This window comes from Podarcis pityusensis (assembly GCF_964106645.2).
Source record: "Podarcis pityusensis genome assembly, chromosome: 5".
Taxonomy (NCBI): Eukaryota; Metazoa; Chordata; class Lepidosauria; order Squamata; family Lacertidae; genus Podarcis; species Podarcis pityusensis.
In genome coordinates this window covers 7,566,059-7,583,828 of record NC_138032.1, presented here as the reverse complement: position 1 = coordinate 7,583,828, position 17,770 = coordinate 7,566,059, and the positions used below count along the sequence as shown (strand labels likewise).

The 17,770-nt window shown below is 46.3% G+C and overlaps 1 protein-coding gene across 2 annotated transcripts in view; it reads right to left on the bottom strand.

The window, feature by feature from the left end:
* The window catches only part of LOC308478405 (major facilitator superfamily domain-containing protein 8-like), a 34,246-nt gene extending 17,744 nt beyond the window's left edge, over positions 1-16,502 (bottom strand). For both annotated transcript variants that reach the window (XR_013987040.1, XM_081008102.1), the window contains exons 1-5: positions 16,092-16,502; positions 11,050-11,235; positions 10,007-10,069; positions 8,883-9,002; positions 6,424-6,503 (exon numbers count right to left, since the gene is read on the bottom strand). Coding sequence is in view for 1 of the 2 variants with exons in the window: in XM_081008102.1 (XP_080864228.1) it covers positions 6,424-6,503; positions 8,883-9,002; positions 10,007-10,069; positions 11,050-11,235; positions 16,092-16,167 (525 nt within the window). In the remaining variant the exon portion in view is untranslated. The remainder of the gene's footprint in view (positions 1-6,423; positions 6,504-8,882; positions 9,003-10,006; positions 10,070-11,049; positions 11,236-16,091) is intronic.
* Between the last annotated feature and the right edge of the window lie 1,268 nt (positions 16,503-17,770).

Below are 17,770 nucleotides of genomic sequence, written 5' to 3'. Positions count from 1 at the left end.
GCCAGCCTTGTCACACACTGAATGAAATAATAATTAAAAAGTTGAATAGTTGGGGGCAGGTGGCTGATTCTGTTCAGTTTCTGTTAATTGATTCTCATGGGAAACTTGCAGATTCTGGCTTCACACAATTAACTCAAGGCAGTGTCAATTTACTCTTGGCAGAAAGCCAAGGTCTGCTTGACCTAGAAACTACTTACTCTGATTGGTTAACGACCAGCACTCAACTCTGTTATCTAGGATTGCTAGCACAGTGTGATGTGAGGTGTGTTAGGAGAAGGAGTTAGAAGTGCTGTGTATGGTTATGAGAGAGAGAGAGAAGGAAAGGATTTATTTTGCTTTGATTTGTATGCAGAAACTCTGCTGGTTTTATTTTTCCTTTTAATAAATCCTGTAAATAGTTATTCTGAGTCTAGCTGACTAGTCATTACCGCCGCAACTAGCTTCCTCGCTGTGCAGGAAAACTCTGCTACGTTTGGGCTAAAGCCAATAGGGCTATGCCTGACACTTCAAAGTTCCATGAGGTTATGGGCCCAGTGCAGCCAGCCTGAGTTGCGGTGGTGTCAGCATCAACGGTGTTGGTTCCAGTAGTTCCAGAAGTTGTTGTTCCTGTTGGTGCAGCAGATGGACACTGGCTGGTTCCTGACTGTGGTGAGCTGGTGACGCAGTGGACACAAGGACAACAGCTGCAGCGTGTGAGTGCTGGGTGCTGTGGTTCCTGTTTTCTCTCTCGGTGGTCGTGAGTAGCTGGTTCCGGGTTCCAGGGACATCGCTCTCAAGATGGCCTCACAACCAGTTCAGATGGTTTTTGAGCGTCTGAATGACTCCAATTACTTGCTGTGGTCGGAACGCATGCAGGCAGTGCTGCAGAGGGATCGTCTCTGGCAAGTGGTGAGTAAGTTTCCTGCGAAGCCTGATGATGAAGACCTCGATAAAGACCAAAGAGCAAGGGCCACAATTGTCTTGGGGCTGGAAGATTCCCAGTTGCCGTATGTGAGGGGAATCAAGACAGCTAGAGGTGTGTGGCAAGCACTTAAAGAACTCCATGTGCGTGAGACAGCAGTTTCCAAGCTGTTCATTCGCAAGGCATTGTACAAGGCAATGTTACAGCCTGGGGTTACAATGCAGGAACACCTACACAGTTTACAGTTAAAGTTTGCTGCGCTACAGGAAAGAGACTGTGCGTTAGACCAGCAGGAGAAGGTGGCTATTATTTTGAGTTCTCTCCCGGAAAGCTGGGATAATTTAGTTTTGTCTCTAGAAGGCATACAGGAGCATGATTTATCAGTCAGTTACGTTACTGGGCGTTTGATTGAAGAATGGCAGAAGAGGCAAGAAAGGTCGTTGGCTGCAGAGACTTCTACTGGCAGGCGGTTTGGAAGGAGTTCTCATGCCGTGCCAGAGGTGAAGCAAAAGCAGCGTACTGGTGAGGAGTCAGCGTTTGCTGTTAGGCGTTGTTTCCGATGTGGGTCTTCAGCGCATCTAAAACGACAATGTCCGGAGTTGGTCAAGTCTCAGTTGCCGGTGCAGGAGCAGAGACGAGATCAGCAGCAGCAGCAGCAGCGTAAAAAGAAATTCTTCAAACAAAAACAGTCGGCTCAGCTGGTGACCGCCGAGGTCAAGATTGCTGATGAGAAACAAGCTGTCTGGGTGGTCGATTCTGGAGCGTCTCGGCACATCGTAAATTCAGATGAATTGTTTGTTTCCAAGAACTCAGCACAGCGCAGCCAGGTGGCTCTAGCAGACGGAAGTACTTCCGAAGTGATTTCGGGGGGTGCAGTTTTTGTTCCTTGTCTTCGTGAATGCCTGCAAAATGTACTTTGTGTGCCTTCATTAAGGAGCAATCTGATGTCTGTAGATTGTTTACTAAAAGCTGGGTTTAAAGTGTATTTTGAAGGAGACAGTTGCATTATTAAGAAGGCTGGTGAGATTTTAGGCACTGCTAAGTCAGAGGGAGGCTTGTTTTGGCTTAAAGCAGGATCTCAAGTTGCAGCAGTAGTCAGTAAATCTCAGCCTGCAGTGAATAACAAAGCTATACATGACAACTGTGTGCACTTATTGCATAGGAAAATGGGGCATGCTTGCTGGAAAAGTGTACTAAAAATGTCTGAATTGGCTGATGGGGGTAATTTAAAGAGTTGTAACAAGTACCTTGATTGTAATGTTTGTAAAAAGGTTAAAACCCACAGAGTCTCTTACCCCAGAAGTGACAGAGTTAGTGAGTCACCGCTACAGCTGGTTCACATGGACGTAATTGGTCCATTTGCTGTAAGCAGGGGTGGAGCGCGCTTTTCACTAACAATTGTGGATGACGCCACGCGTTACTCTTGGGTTTTTCCCATGAAAAATAAGGGTGACGTATTCACTAAGTTTAAAGGCTGGGTGGCATCTGTGGAAAGATTTCTGTCCATTAAACTCAGAAGGGTTCAGACGGACAGAGGTGGCGAATTTATGTCAAATGCCTTTAGAGATTGGTTACAAAAGCGTGGCATTGGGCATAGAAAAACAAACGTTTTTTCCCCAGAGGAGAATGGCGTTGCAGAGCGAAAAAACAGATCTTTACAAGATATGATGTTTGCCATGCTTGATGATGCTGATTTGCCCATGTCTTATTGGGGGGAGAGTATGCTCACCGCGTGTTATCTCCAAAATAGGCTCTTTCATCAAACAATAGGTACAACCCCGTACTTTAAATTGTTTCAGAAAAAACCTAAAATTGACCATTTGCATGTGTTTGGATCAAAAGCCTGGGTATTAATTCCGAAACAAATGAGAAAGAAGGGAGATCCTAAGACCAAACAGTTAGTGTTTGTGGGTTACCAGGAGCTGGGAAAAGGTTTCCGCTTTGCTGAAGGGACAAATGGCATTGTGATCTCCAGGAATGCCAGTTTTTGTGAACATAGTGGCTGGGAGAGACTACATGCCAATACTGAGGTTTGGTTTGAACCTTCCCAGGAGCTCCATGACTCTGAAGGTAGACACAGAGAATCAGAGTCTGAGGGGGAGGAAAGTTCAGATAAGAGCTCTCAAGAAAGTGGAGTTAGCCAGAGACCAGTTGCTAAGCAGCAAAAGAGAGGTCGTAGTTCTGAGGAGGAAAGTGGGTCAGAAGAAAAATTTTCTCCCAGAAGATCTAAAAGACAAAACAAAGGAGTGCCTCCGGTGCGTTTTTCTCCAGATACTGCAAATGTGTTTAGTGTAATTGCAGAACCCAAGAGTTTTCAGGAGGTGTTAAAGTTACCAAAAGAGGAGGCAGAGCTCTGGAAACAGGCAATGGAGGAAGAGATGTCCTCTCTGAATGAGCACAAGGTTTTTACACCAGTAGCAGCGCCTGAGGGGGCAAAGATTGTAGGCTGCAGGTGGGTGTACAAACGTAAACCTCTGGTGACAGGAAAGTACAAATACAAAGCTCGTTTAGTGGCTCAAGGATATTCTCAGAGGCCTGGAAAAGATTATGATGAAACTTTTTCCCCTACTGCTAAGGGGGACAGTGTAAGGCTGATTCTAACGCTTGGAGCAAAGAGAAAACTCCTGTTAAACCATTTTGATATCCAGACTGCATATTTACATGCATCAATATCAGAAGACCTGTATCTAGCCGAACCGCCTGGTTATGAGACAGGTTCCAATAGAGTGTTAAAATTAAACAAAGCTCTATATGGTCTCAAACAGGCTGCAAGATCTTGGAACAAGTGTTTCCATGAGGCCTTAGTGTCATTTGGTTTCAAGCAGAGTACAGCTGACAATTGTGTTTATGTACGTGGTACAGGCAGTGATCAAGAGTTTTGTCTGATTTATGTAGATGATGTATTGTATGCCTGTAAAACACATAAACAAACTAAAAGGTTTGCCAAGCAATTGTCCAGTAAGTTCAAAATGAAAGACTTAGGCCCGGTTAGGACATATCTAGGGTTGGAAGTGTGCTGGGCCAAAGATGGCAGCTGCCTAATTAGTCAGCAGAACAAAGTTAAACAACTACTGACTACATACAGGATGCAGGATTGCAAAGGGGCAGCGGTGCCTATGGATCCAGGTTTCATAAAAACACTTCATATAGATGAGAGTCCTGAATTTGAACATCCTGATGTATATCATTCTGTAATTGGAAGTTTATTGTATCTAGCACAGTGGTCCAGACCTGATATTAGCTACGCAGTAGGCATATTAAGTAGATTGGTCTCAAAACCCACACTAAATGCCTGGAAAGGGGTAAAACAAGTTCTGAGATACCTCAAACAGACAATTGGCTATATGTTACAATTAAATTCTTCCGAGGACGAAATGTTGAGTTGCTACTGTGATAGTGACTGGGGAAATTTGCCAGATAGAAAATCTGTCACAGGACTAGTCATAATGGTCGGTGGAGCTTTAATCAGCTGGCGGTCACGCAAGCAAGACATTGTAAGTGTGTCATCAACGGAATCAGAGTACGCCGCATTGAGTGAATTGTGCAACGAGGTGATTTATTTCAAGCATTTGTTAACAGATTTAAATGTAAATTGTGGAGAACCAGTACGAGTTTACATTGATAATCAAGCTTGTATAACCTTAAGTAAAACAGAGGGTTTCAAATCACGTTCCAAACATATCTCTGTAAAATACCAAAATGTACGTTGCTGTGTACAAGACAATATAATCACATGTACTTATGTATCAAGTGAAGAAAATGTAGCAGATGTATTAACTAAACCATTGGCAAAGATAAAGAACAAGCAAATGTGCAAGGGTTTAGGTTTGCTGGAAAAATAATCTCCTACATAGGTGGTTTTTGATGTTAATTGTCCAGCAGAATCTGTGAGGGGGTGTTCAGTTTCTGTTAATTGATTCTCATGGGAAACTTGCAGATTCTGGCTTCACACAATTAACTCAAGGCAGTGTCAATTTACTCTTGGCAGAAAGCCAAGGTCTGCTTGACCTAGAAACTACTTACTCTGATTGGTTAACGACCAGCACTCAACTCTGTTATCTAGGATTGCTAGCACAGTGTGATGTTAGGTGTGTTAGGAGAAGGAGTTAGAAGTGCTGTGTATGGTTATGAGAGAGAGAGAGAAAGAAAGGATTTATTTTGCTTTGATTTGTATGCAGAAACTCTGCTGGTTTTATTTTTCCTTTTAATAAATCCTGTAAATAGTTATTCTGAGTCTAGCTGACTAGTCATTACCGCCGCAACTAGCTTCCTCGCTGTGCAGGAAAACTCTGCTACGTTTGGGCTAAAGCCAATAGGGCTATGCCTGACACTTCAAAGTTCCATGAGATTCTTCCCCTCCAGTGTTTTCCAGCCACAGAGTCAGAGCATAACCATTCTGACTTTCCTCCAGCCTCTTACAAAGACAAATAACTCCTCCCAAAGTTAGACTGGGTGTATTTGCACCAGAATTAGGCAGGAATAAAGTGTTAGAATTCCTGCTCCATGACTGCAGTCATGGGATTTTTGTCTTTCACATGACGGTGTATGTTTTGACTCCACAGAGTGGGAAGTGAGGGAGACTGGATGTTTGTGTTACTGTGCTCCGTGAAGTGGGACTGTTGTCCTTTGGTTTTTTCCCCCTTGCTGTCTGATGCTAGAGAGAGAGGGGGAGCCATGTTGCAATGTTCCGTATGTGTTTATATGTAAATAAAGTAGATTAGCCAAAATGCTGAGTTGCTGAGGTCTGTCACGCGCATGATGCGGAAACTCTACGGATCCCTAAGTGTGCCGATGTCTGTTGGCTGTGATGTTCGGATGGAAAAAAGCTTATGAAGCTCCCGAACGAAAGACCAGGAGGGAGAGAGCATGCCAATCGGGTGTGTGTCTCTGCCAGGGTCCTACTCGAGTGTAGGACGAGCTGCTGACATAAAGTGATAGGAACTGCACTACTCTGGGACTATTCTGATAGAATTAAATGATCCCCCACACAGGAGAACGCCCTGCACGTAGAAGTCTAGTGTGCCAGGGACAATGGTTCCAGCCCAGTCCTTTAGCTGATTCGCTTGATTTTCCAATCACAGGGATGTCTTCCTTTTCCACCCTACCTGCAATTTGAAAAGGCATTGCCCATCCTGCCCAATCTGCCAAACAGCCATGTGCAGGGGCGGCGCATCCTGTTTTGTCGCTTGAGGAGAAATGTGCAAAGCCCCCGCTGCTACCAGCATTGCACAGCGGTTGCCCGCAAAGTGCTGGCAGCAGTGCCAACTTTCAGTGAGGTTTCCTTTGCAAGATCTCAGGTATTTCGTGAGATCCCACTGGAAGCCAGTGCTGCTGGAATGGGCAGGCGGTGAAGGCAAGGTGGGCACCACCCCTCGGGCTCCTGCCGCTCAAGATGGGAGCCTCATCCTGCCTCATCCATGGGCCAGGCCTTGCACCATTGTGAAGAGGCGCTTGCCTCACCCATGGGATCAAATGCACCAGGTTGGATTATACATAGTTGCTAACAAAGTGCTTCTACTCACCCCAGGCGATGTGAACTTGTCGACCACGAAGGGCCCCACCTGGAAGTTACAGAGGCGCAGGAACAGGTTACAAGCTGGCCCTGGGGGGCAAAAGTGGCAAGTCAGGTGTCTGAAAGCATCATGGCAGCAACGTACAAAAGCTTAGAATCTTAGAACTGTAGAGTCGGAAGGGACCCTAGTGCAAAACCCTGCAAGGCAGGAATATGCCGCTGTCTCATAAAGGAATCGAACCTGCAATTTTGGCATTATCAGCACCACGTGCTAACCAACTGAGCCACGCAGGCTGCAACCTCCATGTTTAGCTTGTTGTGGCATGACCTGCCCACCCACTCTCACACTATTCTCAGTAGCAGCAATCCTTTCAAGCAGAGGCGCAGGTTGCCGATGGACATTTGGCCGGCCACTGTGAGACCAGGATGGTGGCTGGGACTGACCACTACAAACAAGTCCAAATTGCACTGACCAAGCAAGGTCTGTGTATGTTCTTTTACACTTCTGGCTGTGGAAGAGGGGCTCCTCTTCTCCTCTGAAGCCAGATCAGAAACACAACTCCCTTTTAGAAGGTTGGAAACTTTTATCTGCTAATCTGCAAGGCTGAGGCACATACTGGGAGAAAGAGACTTTGTGCTAGCCACCAGAAAATGGCTTTTCCCACCTGCTTTGCCCAACCCTCCAGCCCTAGCAGCCTTTCCCACACCATGACTTAGGAACAGCAGAAGCAGCTGGGAAGAGAGGAAGAGAGTTCGGGGATTATTCTTATTAAAAAATATATATTTTTATACATTGTGTGTCTTTGCTTTTAATTTTGTATTGTTATTTTCTGCACTGTTACTTTTATAGATTATAGTTTAGAAATTATTGATTGTAATTGTTAAGAATGCATTTCTGTTTAGTTATTATTTGCTGATATTTAATTTTATTGTGTACTATTATATTCTAATGGATGGCTGAGTATTACTTCATTCGCTATAACTTGTTTATTTTAATGTTACATTTTCACGATGACATTTCTGTACTGGATCACACTGCTATAAGGTGTGCAAACTTTATTGTTTCTTCAGTTTGTGAGCTGCCTTGTGTACAGCAATATAGAAAGGCGGTATAAAAATTAAAAGTGAAATGAAAAGAAAAGAAACACTGCTTTTCCATGCAGAGGCACTTGCTACATCAGGATATCAAGGAACTGGGTCTACAAACAAGCCCAAATAAGCCTTCATTTGTATTGCACCTTTAAAAAAACCTACACCTTTCTCCTTCTCTGTGTGTGCATTTCAAACTGCAACAATTGCACTGCACCCAGTTTGTTCCTCTGAAAGCTTCCACACTGTTTTGCAATAATAAATAAATTGTTCCTGGTTAAGCAGGGAAGGGCTGAGGATTATGCCTCCCGCTTGCTCCATATGAAACAAAGCAAGCACGTTATGCCATACCAAGCAGTTAATCTGCATGTTCTTGTTCCTCAGAGCATCAGAAGAGACCTGCTGGGTCAGGTTAAATAATTCTCTGTCCCAGCATCCTGCTCTCCCCGTGGCCGGCCACATGCCGATGAGAAGTGCACAAACAGGACCTGAGAGCAAGAGAACTCTCCGCACATGTGAATTCCCGCAACTAGGATTCAGAGACATGCTGCCCCTGACAGCAGAGGCAGAGATCCGCCACTGTAGACATTAACCCTTGATCGTCACATCCTCCACGTGTTCCATCTTCTCCGTGGCAACTGCAGACTAAACAAATGGTCTTGATTGGAAAATTGGTCCACAAATGCACTGATCTCTACCTTTGATTTCCACCTGAGTCCCCACAAACATCCAGGGAGGTATGGTAATAACAGAAATGCATAGCCAGGGCAGGATGAAAACCTTTAGAGGACCTGAGCACTTTGGTACCCCCAAACATATCTAATTCAAAGTATTAATAATAATAAACCACAGAACAAAATTTGATTTTTCGAAATGAAATGAAATTAGTGAAATGCAGATTAAGTGATAAAGACTGAAAAATCTTCAGATGTAGTTGGTGAAAATCTAAAATATTGTATAGGATATGAACATAGGTTATATGATTTATGGAAATTATATGTAAAACTGAATAAGAATTTATAAAAAATAAAAAAAGAAAAAAATTCTCCTTTTTCTAATTGATCAGATCCTCAAAATTAATATTACATAACACATCTGCTTCTATACTTTGTAGAGATAAGGCACCCAGCCTGCCTCATTGCATATTTCTTCTGTTGGGATTTTTAATAGACTTCCACTGAGAAAATGAACGCTCAGCTGAGCCATTTGTAGCCAACAATGTTAAAAACCCAGCAATGGAAAAATTTCTGTGGTGCACCCCCCCCCCTTCCCTTAGTGCCCTAAGAATGTGCTTATTTTGCTTAATGGTTAACCCAGCCCTTTCCATAGCAGACAGGAATATACTGAAGGTTTTTAGAGGGCAGAGGAAATCAGACTTACCGATGAGTAGCCCAACCTGTCTGCATGCCATGACAGCCGCAAACACCGTGGCGCGCTCCTGGGACGTGGTGGTTCGGGTGATGTAGCCAAAGATGGATGCTCCTGCTCCTGTGCCCACACCTGCAGGGGAGGGCCAAGTACAAAGAGTCAGAGGGGGGAAGGGGGGACAGAGGACAGAGGCCATCCTAGCTGTAAGTCCTGAAAGACCTGCTCCCTGCCTTGCAGAGCTTTTTCTACCAGGCTGGGGAAGGCATGCCCCAGACTGACTCCAACTACAAAAAAAAAAACTAAGGCTGCTGAACAGACTCTTAGGCTGGGGTTTTGTTTGGGTGTGGGGGCCAGTTGTGGCTGTTAATTTTTGTATTGTTATTTTTAGATCTTATTCTGACTTGTGGGTAAATCATTATCAGATTGGTTGTGTACTTTTTGATGTGTTTCATTTATCGTTTATGACCGCTTTTGTCCTACAGTGGTACCTTTGTTGTCGAACTCAATCCGTTCCAGGAGTGTGTTCGACTCCTGAAATGGTTCGAAAACCAAGGCACAGCATTCGCAAACCGGAACAATCACTTCCGGGTTTGTGGCATGCGGGAACCAACTTGTTCGACAACTAAGCCGTTTGACAGCCAAGGTACCACTATATTTGTAATTATGCAAATTTCTTCACGTTGGAAGACACCCTGAGTATGGTTCTAAGTATGGAAAGGAGGCATACAGATAAAATGATCTGTGTATGTATGACAAAACCATCACTAAAGCACAGGGGGGGGCTACTTTTGGCCTGCAGGCTGGGTTCAAGTGAAGGAAACCTTTGGGAGGGTGCATTCCAACAGTGGGCGGGGCTCTAGGTAGAAGTGGGTGGGGCAAAAAGCAAAGCAAAACAAGGAATGCGAAATTCCAATCCAGCGGTATCCATTTTAAATGGGGGGAGGGAATAAAAATGAAGGAATGCTCTTTCCATCCCCATTAGACAACAACAACAACAAAAATACATTCTCACCCCAATTTATTTTTAGAAAAGAGGAAACAGTGTTTTTCTCCAAGACCCACCACCCAAATGCAACTATTATTCAAAAAAATCTCACATGTGCAAACATAAATACACCCTCCACTCTATCACTTACCTGCCACCAGCCGACCACTCAGAAGCATCCATTTGGAACCACCGACAAAGTACATGAAGTTCCCTGGAAGCGGAAGACACAGGAAAGGCAAGCATGAGTTGCAGAGGAAACCAGGCTAAATGAATCATCTTGCTCTAGAGAAAGCAACTTTCTCCCCAGTATAGCAATCCACTAGAAAGCAGGGCACAATTCAAGTCTACACGCCCTTTTTCTGGGATCCCCCTCTTTTTGCCAGTGGGATTCAATCACATGCTGGTCGATTCAGCTTGCGTGGTTAGGGTGGACTTTGCGCTCTTGTGCAACAAACCCACTTCCCCCACTTTCCTTACTTTTTGCTGTAAGGAAAGTGATGGGGAAAATGAGCTGGAAAGTGCAAGATGCAACCATCACTTGGCAAGTCGCCTGGAAGAGATCTGACATTTTAAATCCCTTAACATAAGACGAGCCTGCTGGATCAGGCCCATGGCCCATCCAGGATCCTGTTCTCACAGTGGCCAACCAGATGCCTATGGGAAACCCACAAGCAAGAACCAAGCACAAGAGCCCTCTCCTCTCCTGTGGTTTCCAGCAAAGTTTAGCTTCCACCTACCGTGGGGGAAAAGGGACGCGGGTGGCGCTGTGGGTTAAACCACAGAGCCTAGGACTTGCTGATCAGAAGGTCAGCAGTTCAAATCCCCGTGACGGGGTGAGCTCCCGTTGCTCGGTCCCTGCTCCTGCCAACCTAGCAGTTGGAAAGCACATCAAAGTGCAAGTAGATAAATAGGTACCGCTCCGGCGGGAAGGTAAACGGCATTTTCGTGTGCTGCTCTGGTTGGCCAGAAGCAGTTTAGTCATGCTGGCCACATGATCAGAAGCTGTACGCTGGCTCCCTCTGCCAATAAAGCGAGATGAGCGCCACAACCCCAGAGTCGGCCACGACTGGACCTAATGGTCAGGGGTCACTTTACCTTTACCGTGGGGGACTGGAGTCTCATCTGCATGCTTTGACCCCAAACACAACCACTGCCCCTGCTACCACCACTCTCAATGCAGCCCCCACTTACCTGCTATCTGAAACAAGTTGGCGAAGAGGATGATGGCCTTGGTTTTATGGGTACGGTCAGACCAATATCCAAACAGCGGGCCTGTGATCAGCCCGGCAAAGCTAAAGGCAGAGATGCCCAGGCCCAGGAAGTAGGGCTCAGCATTGAGAGTTTGCAGGTAAGCCCAGAGGGTGGGCAGGATCACAGCTGCGGAGAGGCGAAAAAATAAACTCCAGTAAATAGAAAGTATCAAAAAGAGCATCCATCAGAAGTGGCTTCCAGAAAATATTATGATTAATACTATTGCTATTTAAATTTGCATACCCGCGGGTCACAGGGCAGTTACAACATAAAAACACAAAATACATAATAAAAGTAAATACCAAAACAACCCAATCACCCCCAACACATTTTAAAAGGACATCGGATGTCAGTCAGCCAAAGGCCTGGTTAAAGAGGAACCTTTTTGCTGGTCACCGAAAGGTGTATAATGAAGTCACCAGGCGAGTCTCCCTGGAGAGAGCATTCCACAAACTGGGAGGCACTGCAGAGAAGGCCCCGTTCTCGTGTTGCCGCACCCCAGACTTCTTGTGGAGGAGGCACACAAAGAAGGGACTCAGATGATGATCTCAAGGTCTGGGTAGGTTCATATGGAAAGAGGTCGTCATTGAGGCATTGCGGTTCTGAGCCATTTAAGGCTTTATAAGGTTTAAGGCTTTATAGTTATGAGAGCAGGGGTCTTGAATAAAATTTTGGGGAAGGGACAAGCCCCACCCCACACAATCGATCACATGACACGCTACATGCACATCATTTGTTTAGCAATGCCCATCTGTTTTTTGGGGGGCAGCCCCCTCAAATATTTTATGGGGAGGGCCAAAGACCCCTCAGCCCCTAGGAGTTGGCTCCTATGTATGAGAGGCTACAGGTCATTGCCATGAGAGTTGTTCCGTGGTCTCTGCATTTCCCCCATGCTTTCTGAAACTCTTGTCTAGTGTGATCTCAAATTGCCTCTGTTAATCTAGCCAGTTCAATATACTCTTAACAGTTTATCTTGCCATTCCTTTTTTGCTGGCATAGTTTCCTTTTTCCAGTTTACAAAACACTTCACAAAGGGGTGCCCTAAAATACATACCTGGACTTGTTTCAATTAATGTCTGCAGGAGACTTTGTGGACATTTACGTAAGTTTTAATTAGAAAAATCTTAATAATTATTCATAAAGGAAATAGTTTATAAGAAGTAAATAAGGAGGCCAGATACAGGATAAAGGAAGTCTTTTATTTGGTTGTTTGTACTGTTGTGTGTTATGTTATGCTCACTGTTAAAACATGTGCTTCTCTTTTTTTTTAACTCTCAAAACCCCGTGAAGCAACCTATTGGTTGTATTGCGACATCTGATTCCCACACTTAATCAAAGAACACGCAAGCAGCATTTGCTGCAAGAAGAACGCAAGGCAGGTTCAATCCCTACTGGCATTTCCAAGTATAATAATAATAATAATAATCTATTATTTGTACCATGCACATCTGGCTGGGTTTCCCCGGCCACTCTGGGCGGCTTCCAACAAAGATTAAAAATACATTAAAATGTCACACATTAAAATTTCCCTGAACAGGGCTGCCTGTATGGCTGGGAAAGATTCAATTCCTGGAACCCTGGAGTTTCACTGCCAGCCAGTGCAGACAAGATGGAACTAGATGGGCCAACGGCCTGACATCATACAAGGCAGCTTCCCGTATTCTTATGCAAAACCAGAGCTCTGCTGGGTCAGGCCACAGGTCCAACTGGTTCACCCATCCTGCTGCCCACAGTGGCAAGCAAGGCTTGAAGGCAACAGTCCTCTGCCATTATTGCTCCCCAACCAACACCTTTCAACGTGGCAGGCTGCCTCTGCTCCTGAATACATCATGGTAACTAGGAGTCATTAATATCAGGAGTGACACCGCGCAAGCTGGAGTTATTTGTTAGCAAGAAACTGATCTGCACAGACTGGGTGGAGTGTCAGGCCTCATGAGCACAGCAGCTCCTCCCTTGCTTGCCATACGTCAGGAAAATTCCTGCTGTGCTGGTTTTTGGGTGTAAAAATGGCGTTGAGGGGAGGTTTTGCCGAACTGGCAAAAAGTCAAGGAAAACCTGGATGTACGGCAACGTGATGGAAAAGGCAGCTCAAAAAGCTTTTAATAATGAAGAACATGTTTATCTCCACTTTCTCCAGGCATAATTTTGTACAACTCACAGTCATGTCTCGTCTCACCTTTTCTCTAAATGAAACATCCACCTATTCTCTAAATTTTAAATCCTCCAAGGTTGCAACTTTTCCTCATAGGGAAATTGTTGCATCCCCTTGATCATTTTGGGTTCCCTTTTCTTAACATCAAGATCAAGTATTACAAGAGTGGGAGAAAAACCTCCCCTCTGTCCACTTTATCCACACTATGCCTAATTTTAGGGATCTTTATCACATCCTCCTTTAGTCACGTTTTTCTAAGCTTTATCCCTCCAAGTGTCCTGCAACTATTATTGATTTTGTACATTTGTCTCTTGGCTTTCTTCCGTGAGGGCTTTCAGAATTTCTTCTGTCCTGGCACTGACAAAGACCCAGGCAGGCCTGTTCAGTTTCTGCAAGGCTGCTGCTTCCAGCTCCTTGAGAACAGTGGAAAGAATCTCACATTCAAGGGTGAGCCAATGTGAGGACTAGGGAGCTGTAGTCCAGCAACACTGGCATCACCCCTGACCTTGGCAATGCTGTCTGAGGCTGATGGCACCTGTGGTCCCTATTGCCTACCCCCTCTGACTCCAATCATGCTTACTCCAGCATCTTAACCCGAAAACATTTTCATATTGCAGCCCAAGCCTATTATGTCCTTACTCTGGAGTATGGCCTGCTAACCTCATCTCATTCACAGAGCAGAGGAACAGCAACCCAAACAGCCAACCTATCCAAGGACAATTGGCAAGCTTCTAGAAGTCAAAGGTTAGGATGCAGATACTAGTTTCCTGGGAGAAAACCATTTGCAACTGGAAAACAAATTCACAAGGCACAGCATTCTAGACTCCGCCGGAGAAAACCAACTGCACAGGTTGAAAGTGGTGAGAAGTGAGAGTTGAGTATGTTCAACTTGGAAAAGAGGAGACTGAGAAGAAATGCAATAGCCATCTTCAAATATCTGGAGGGCTCACACATGGAAGAGCGTGCAAGCTTGCTTTCTGCTGTTCTAGAGCGCAGGACTTGATCCAATGGACTCAAGTTACAAAAAAGATTATTCCAAATAAACACCAGGAAGAACTTTCTGATAGTAAGAGCTGTTGGATAGTGGAACGGTCTCCCCCGGGAGGTGGTGGACCCACCTTCCTTGGAGGTTTTTAAGCAGAGGTTGGATGGCCATCTGTCATGGATGCTTTAGCTGAGATCCCTGCATTGCAGGGGGTTGGACTAGATGACCCTCGGGTCTCTTCCAACTCTAAGATTCTAAGTGATGGGCACGGCAAACTACTTCTTACTTCCTCCCACCTATCTGGGAATGGCAGAAGCAGGAAGCAAAGCAGGTGTGTGTGGAAAGTTCAGGGCTAAAGAACTGCACCTTCTCAAACTTAACCACGCAATTCATTTGATTATCTACAGGCCAGGATCTTGTCAAGGCAGGCATGCTGAACAACTGGCAGAGGCACAAAAACCTCAAAAGACTCAATGTGCACTTCTGGAACATGCAATAAAGATGAGAATGCCTCTACGAAATCTGCATTAGATCAGAGCATGGGGAGGCAACCTAAAGCCCGGGGGCTGGATCCGGCCCCATCGCCTTCTAAATCCGACCCGCAGAATCAGCGTGTTTTGACATGAGTAGAATGTGTCCTTTTATTTAAAATGCATCTCTGGGTTATTTGTGGGGCATAGGAATGTGTTATCCCCCCCCCCCAAAAAAAATATATATAGTACAGCCCCTACAAGGTCTGAGGGACAGTGGACCAGCCCCCTGCTGAAAAATTTTGCTGACCCCTGGATCAGAGGATCAAGCCAGGGAGGGTCCAAGCAAACTGGACTTCCTCCATCATCAAGCTCCTCCCCTTAAAACCTGAGCTTCCTAGGGGCAGAGTGTGCTACTTCAGCATCAAGGGAGCCCTTTCTGGAGGACCTCTTGGCCAAATAGTGCAAAGCAGCCTCCCTTTCCCCTTTGTGCTGTGTGTGTCTTTAGCTTATAAGCACCAGAGCAGGCACTGTTTTGTTTTGCTCAAATGCAAGTCACTCCTGGAGCCGTTTTGGACTGAAGACCTGGGTACCAGAGCTGTAAAGCCGTAGTAAAAATAATAATAAACACCAGCATGATGAGACCAGCTTCAACTAAAACGGTGTGTGTGTGTGTGTCATAGGAACCAACTCATAAGAGCTGAGGTCCCTTTGACACCCCCCAGTAAAATATTTGAGGGGGGTGTCCCCCATGTTGATGGGATGGGCATTGCCATTCAAATGGTGTGTGGGTGTGTGTGTGTGTGTGTGTGTGTGCCACATCCTGGGACAGATTACATGTGGCGGGCTTACCTGCCCCCCCCCCATATTTTATTCAAGTTGGCACCCCTGGCGTGTGTAGATATGTGCATGCGTGTGAGGGGGGGGACGACAGAGGGATCAAGCTACATATAAAATTGTGGGGTATCAAATCTAATAATTAACACAAAAACAACACCAGCATGTTGAGACGAGCATCAGCAAAAACCGCGTATACAGTGGTACCTCTGGTTAAGAACTTAATTCGCTCTGGAGGTCTGTTCTTAACCTGAAACTGTTCTTAACCTGAGGTCCCACTTTAGCTAATGGGGCCTCCCGCTGCCGCCGCGCCCCCAGTGTGCAATTTCTGTTCTCATCCTTTAGCAAATTCTTAACCCGAGGTACTATTCCTGGGTGAGCGGAGTCTGTAACCTGAAGCGTCTGTAACCCGAGGTACCACTGTATATGTACGTGTGTAGGGGCGTGTGTGTGATGAAGTATATAAAATTGTCAAGTCTGTATCCAGGGTCTAAACACTCCCCCCTCCCCCCCCAATCCCATGCCCAGGGAATCTCACCGTACTCAATCCCTCCCGACAGGAAAAGGAGGCCAATGGTGAGGTTGGTCCATTTCTTCTTCCGCTGCACATCCATAGACACCTGGCGTTGGGTTCTCCCCGGGGACAGAGGCGGCCCGTCGAAGGAGCGTGGAGCCGAGGTCTCCTTCCTCCCTCCGGAGAGCTCAAAGGGCAGCTGGAGGCGGCGGCAGCGGTGCCATCTTCCTCCTCCTAACCCTCACCATTCTCCCTGCCTCAGCAGCAGCAGCAGCAGCAGCAGCGTTCCTCTCCAGCCCTTTTTACGCACACGCCCATCCAGGAGCCCCTTGGCGCTCTCCCTCTCGCAGCCCGCAACCTGCGCGTCGCTGCAGCTGTTTTGCCCGACCAAGGCAGCTGCAGCCGGGAGAAAGTTTATTGAATGGTCGGCGAGCGGGCGGGACGAGCGCGCGCAGCAGCCAATGGAGAGCGCATCCTCGTCCCCCAGCCTACCCGGCTTCCTCGCCCTCCTGCTGCTAACCTGGCACCGGGAAGGAAAGGGGCCGGGCGGCCAATGGGAGCGCGCCTCCTCATAGACACATGCAAAGCATCCCTAAGTCACCTGGTCGAGAGCCCTCTCCATTCGCGCAGGAGGCAGGTTGGGCGCCTCGCTGTGTATTTCCTTAGCCTTGTCCGCCAGATTTTACGCACGCGAACGTAGCCTTACACTGAGTGGCGCATCTGGCACAGGGTTGCCTTCTGGCCAGAGGCTCTGCAGGATTGCAAGGCAGGGAGCGAGTCCCATCCTTACCTTTAGACGCCGCCCTCAGTATTGGAATATGGTGCCTGCGCTCTGCCGCTCAGCTGCGACCCTTCCGAAGTGGGATTTTGCTTCCAAGCAAGGAGTAAAAAGCAGGGCTGTCAATGGATGCGGAAGCCGAACAGGCTTGCTTTTTTCTGCTGGGCATGCAATGCTGCGAAGGGCTACACCGGCTGAATTTCTGCATTTTGCTGCAGCTCTAAAACGCACAGGAAACCCACCCAGAACAGCAGTCTGGTAGCTCCTCTGAACAGCACATAGAATCATTGAGTTGTTAGGGACCCCCAGAGTCATCTAGTCCAACCCCCTGCAATGCAGAAATCTCAGCTAAAGCACCCATGACAGATGGCCATCCATGACATGAAGGAGTACAAGGTTGTACTTGGTGGTTGTTTTTCTGCCCCTTGTGAATAACCATACTTTAGAGGTCCTGGGCCCTAAGGAAGTCAGACTATCCTCCACCAGGGGCAGGGCCTTTTCAGTGATGGCTCTGACCTGGTGGAATGCTCTGTCCCATGAGACCAGGGCCCTGCAGGATTTAACCTCCTTCCGCAGGGCCTGGAAGACAGAACTATTCCGCCTGGCCTTTAATTTGAATTCAGCCTGATCTTTTATTTACCTTCTCTTCCTTACCCCTCCCCTTCTATGAAGATCACCCGCTCTGAGACCCCACAGCTAATTCTCCCCTGGCCTCCTCGCTGGCCCAAGTAGGACCAATTCAGCCAGCTAGCCCTGGGGATTATCTAATTGATTTTTGATTTTTGAATTTTATTGTTATTCATGTTTTTGTACTGTATTTTATGCTGCTTTTATAATTGTTTTAAAATGTTTTACATTTGTTGTTAGCTTCCCTGAGCCCGGTTTTTGAACCGGGAAGGGCGGGGTATAAATTAAAAATTATTAT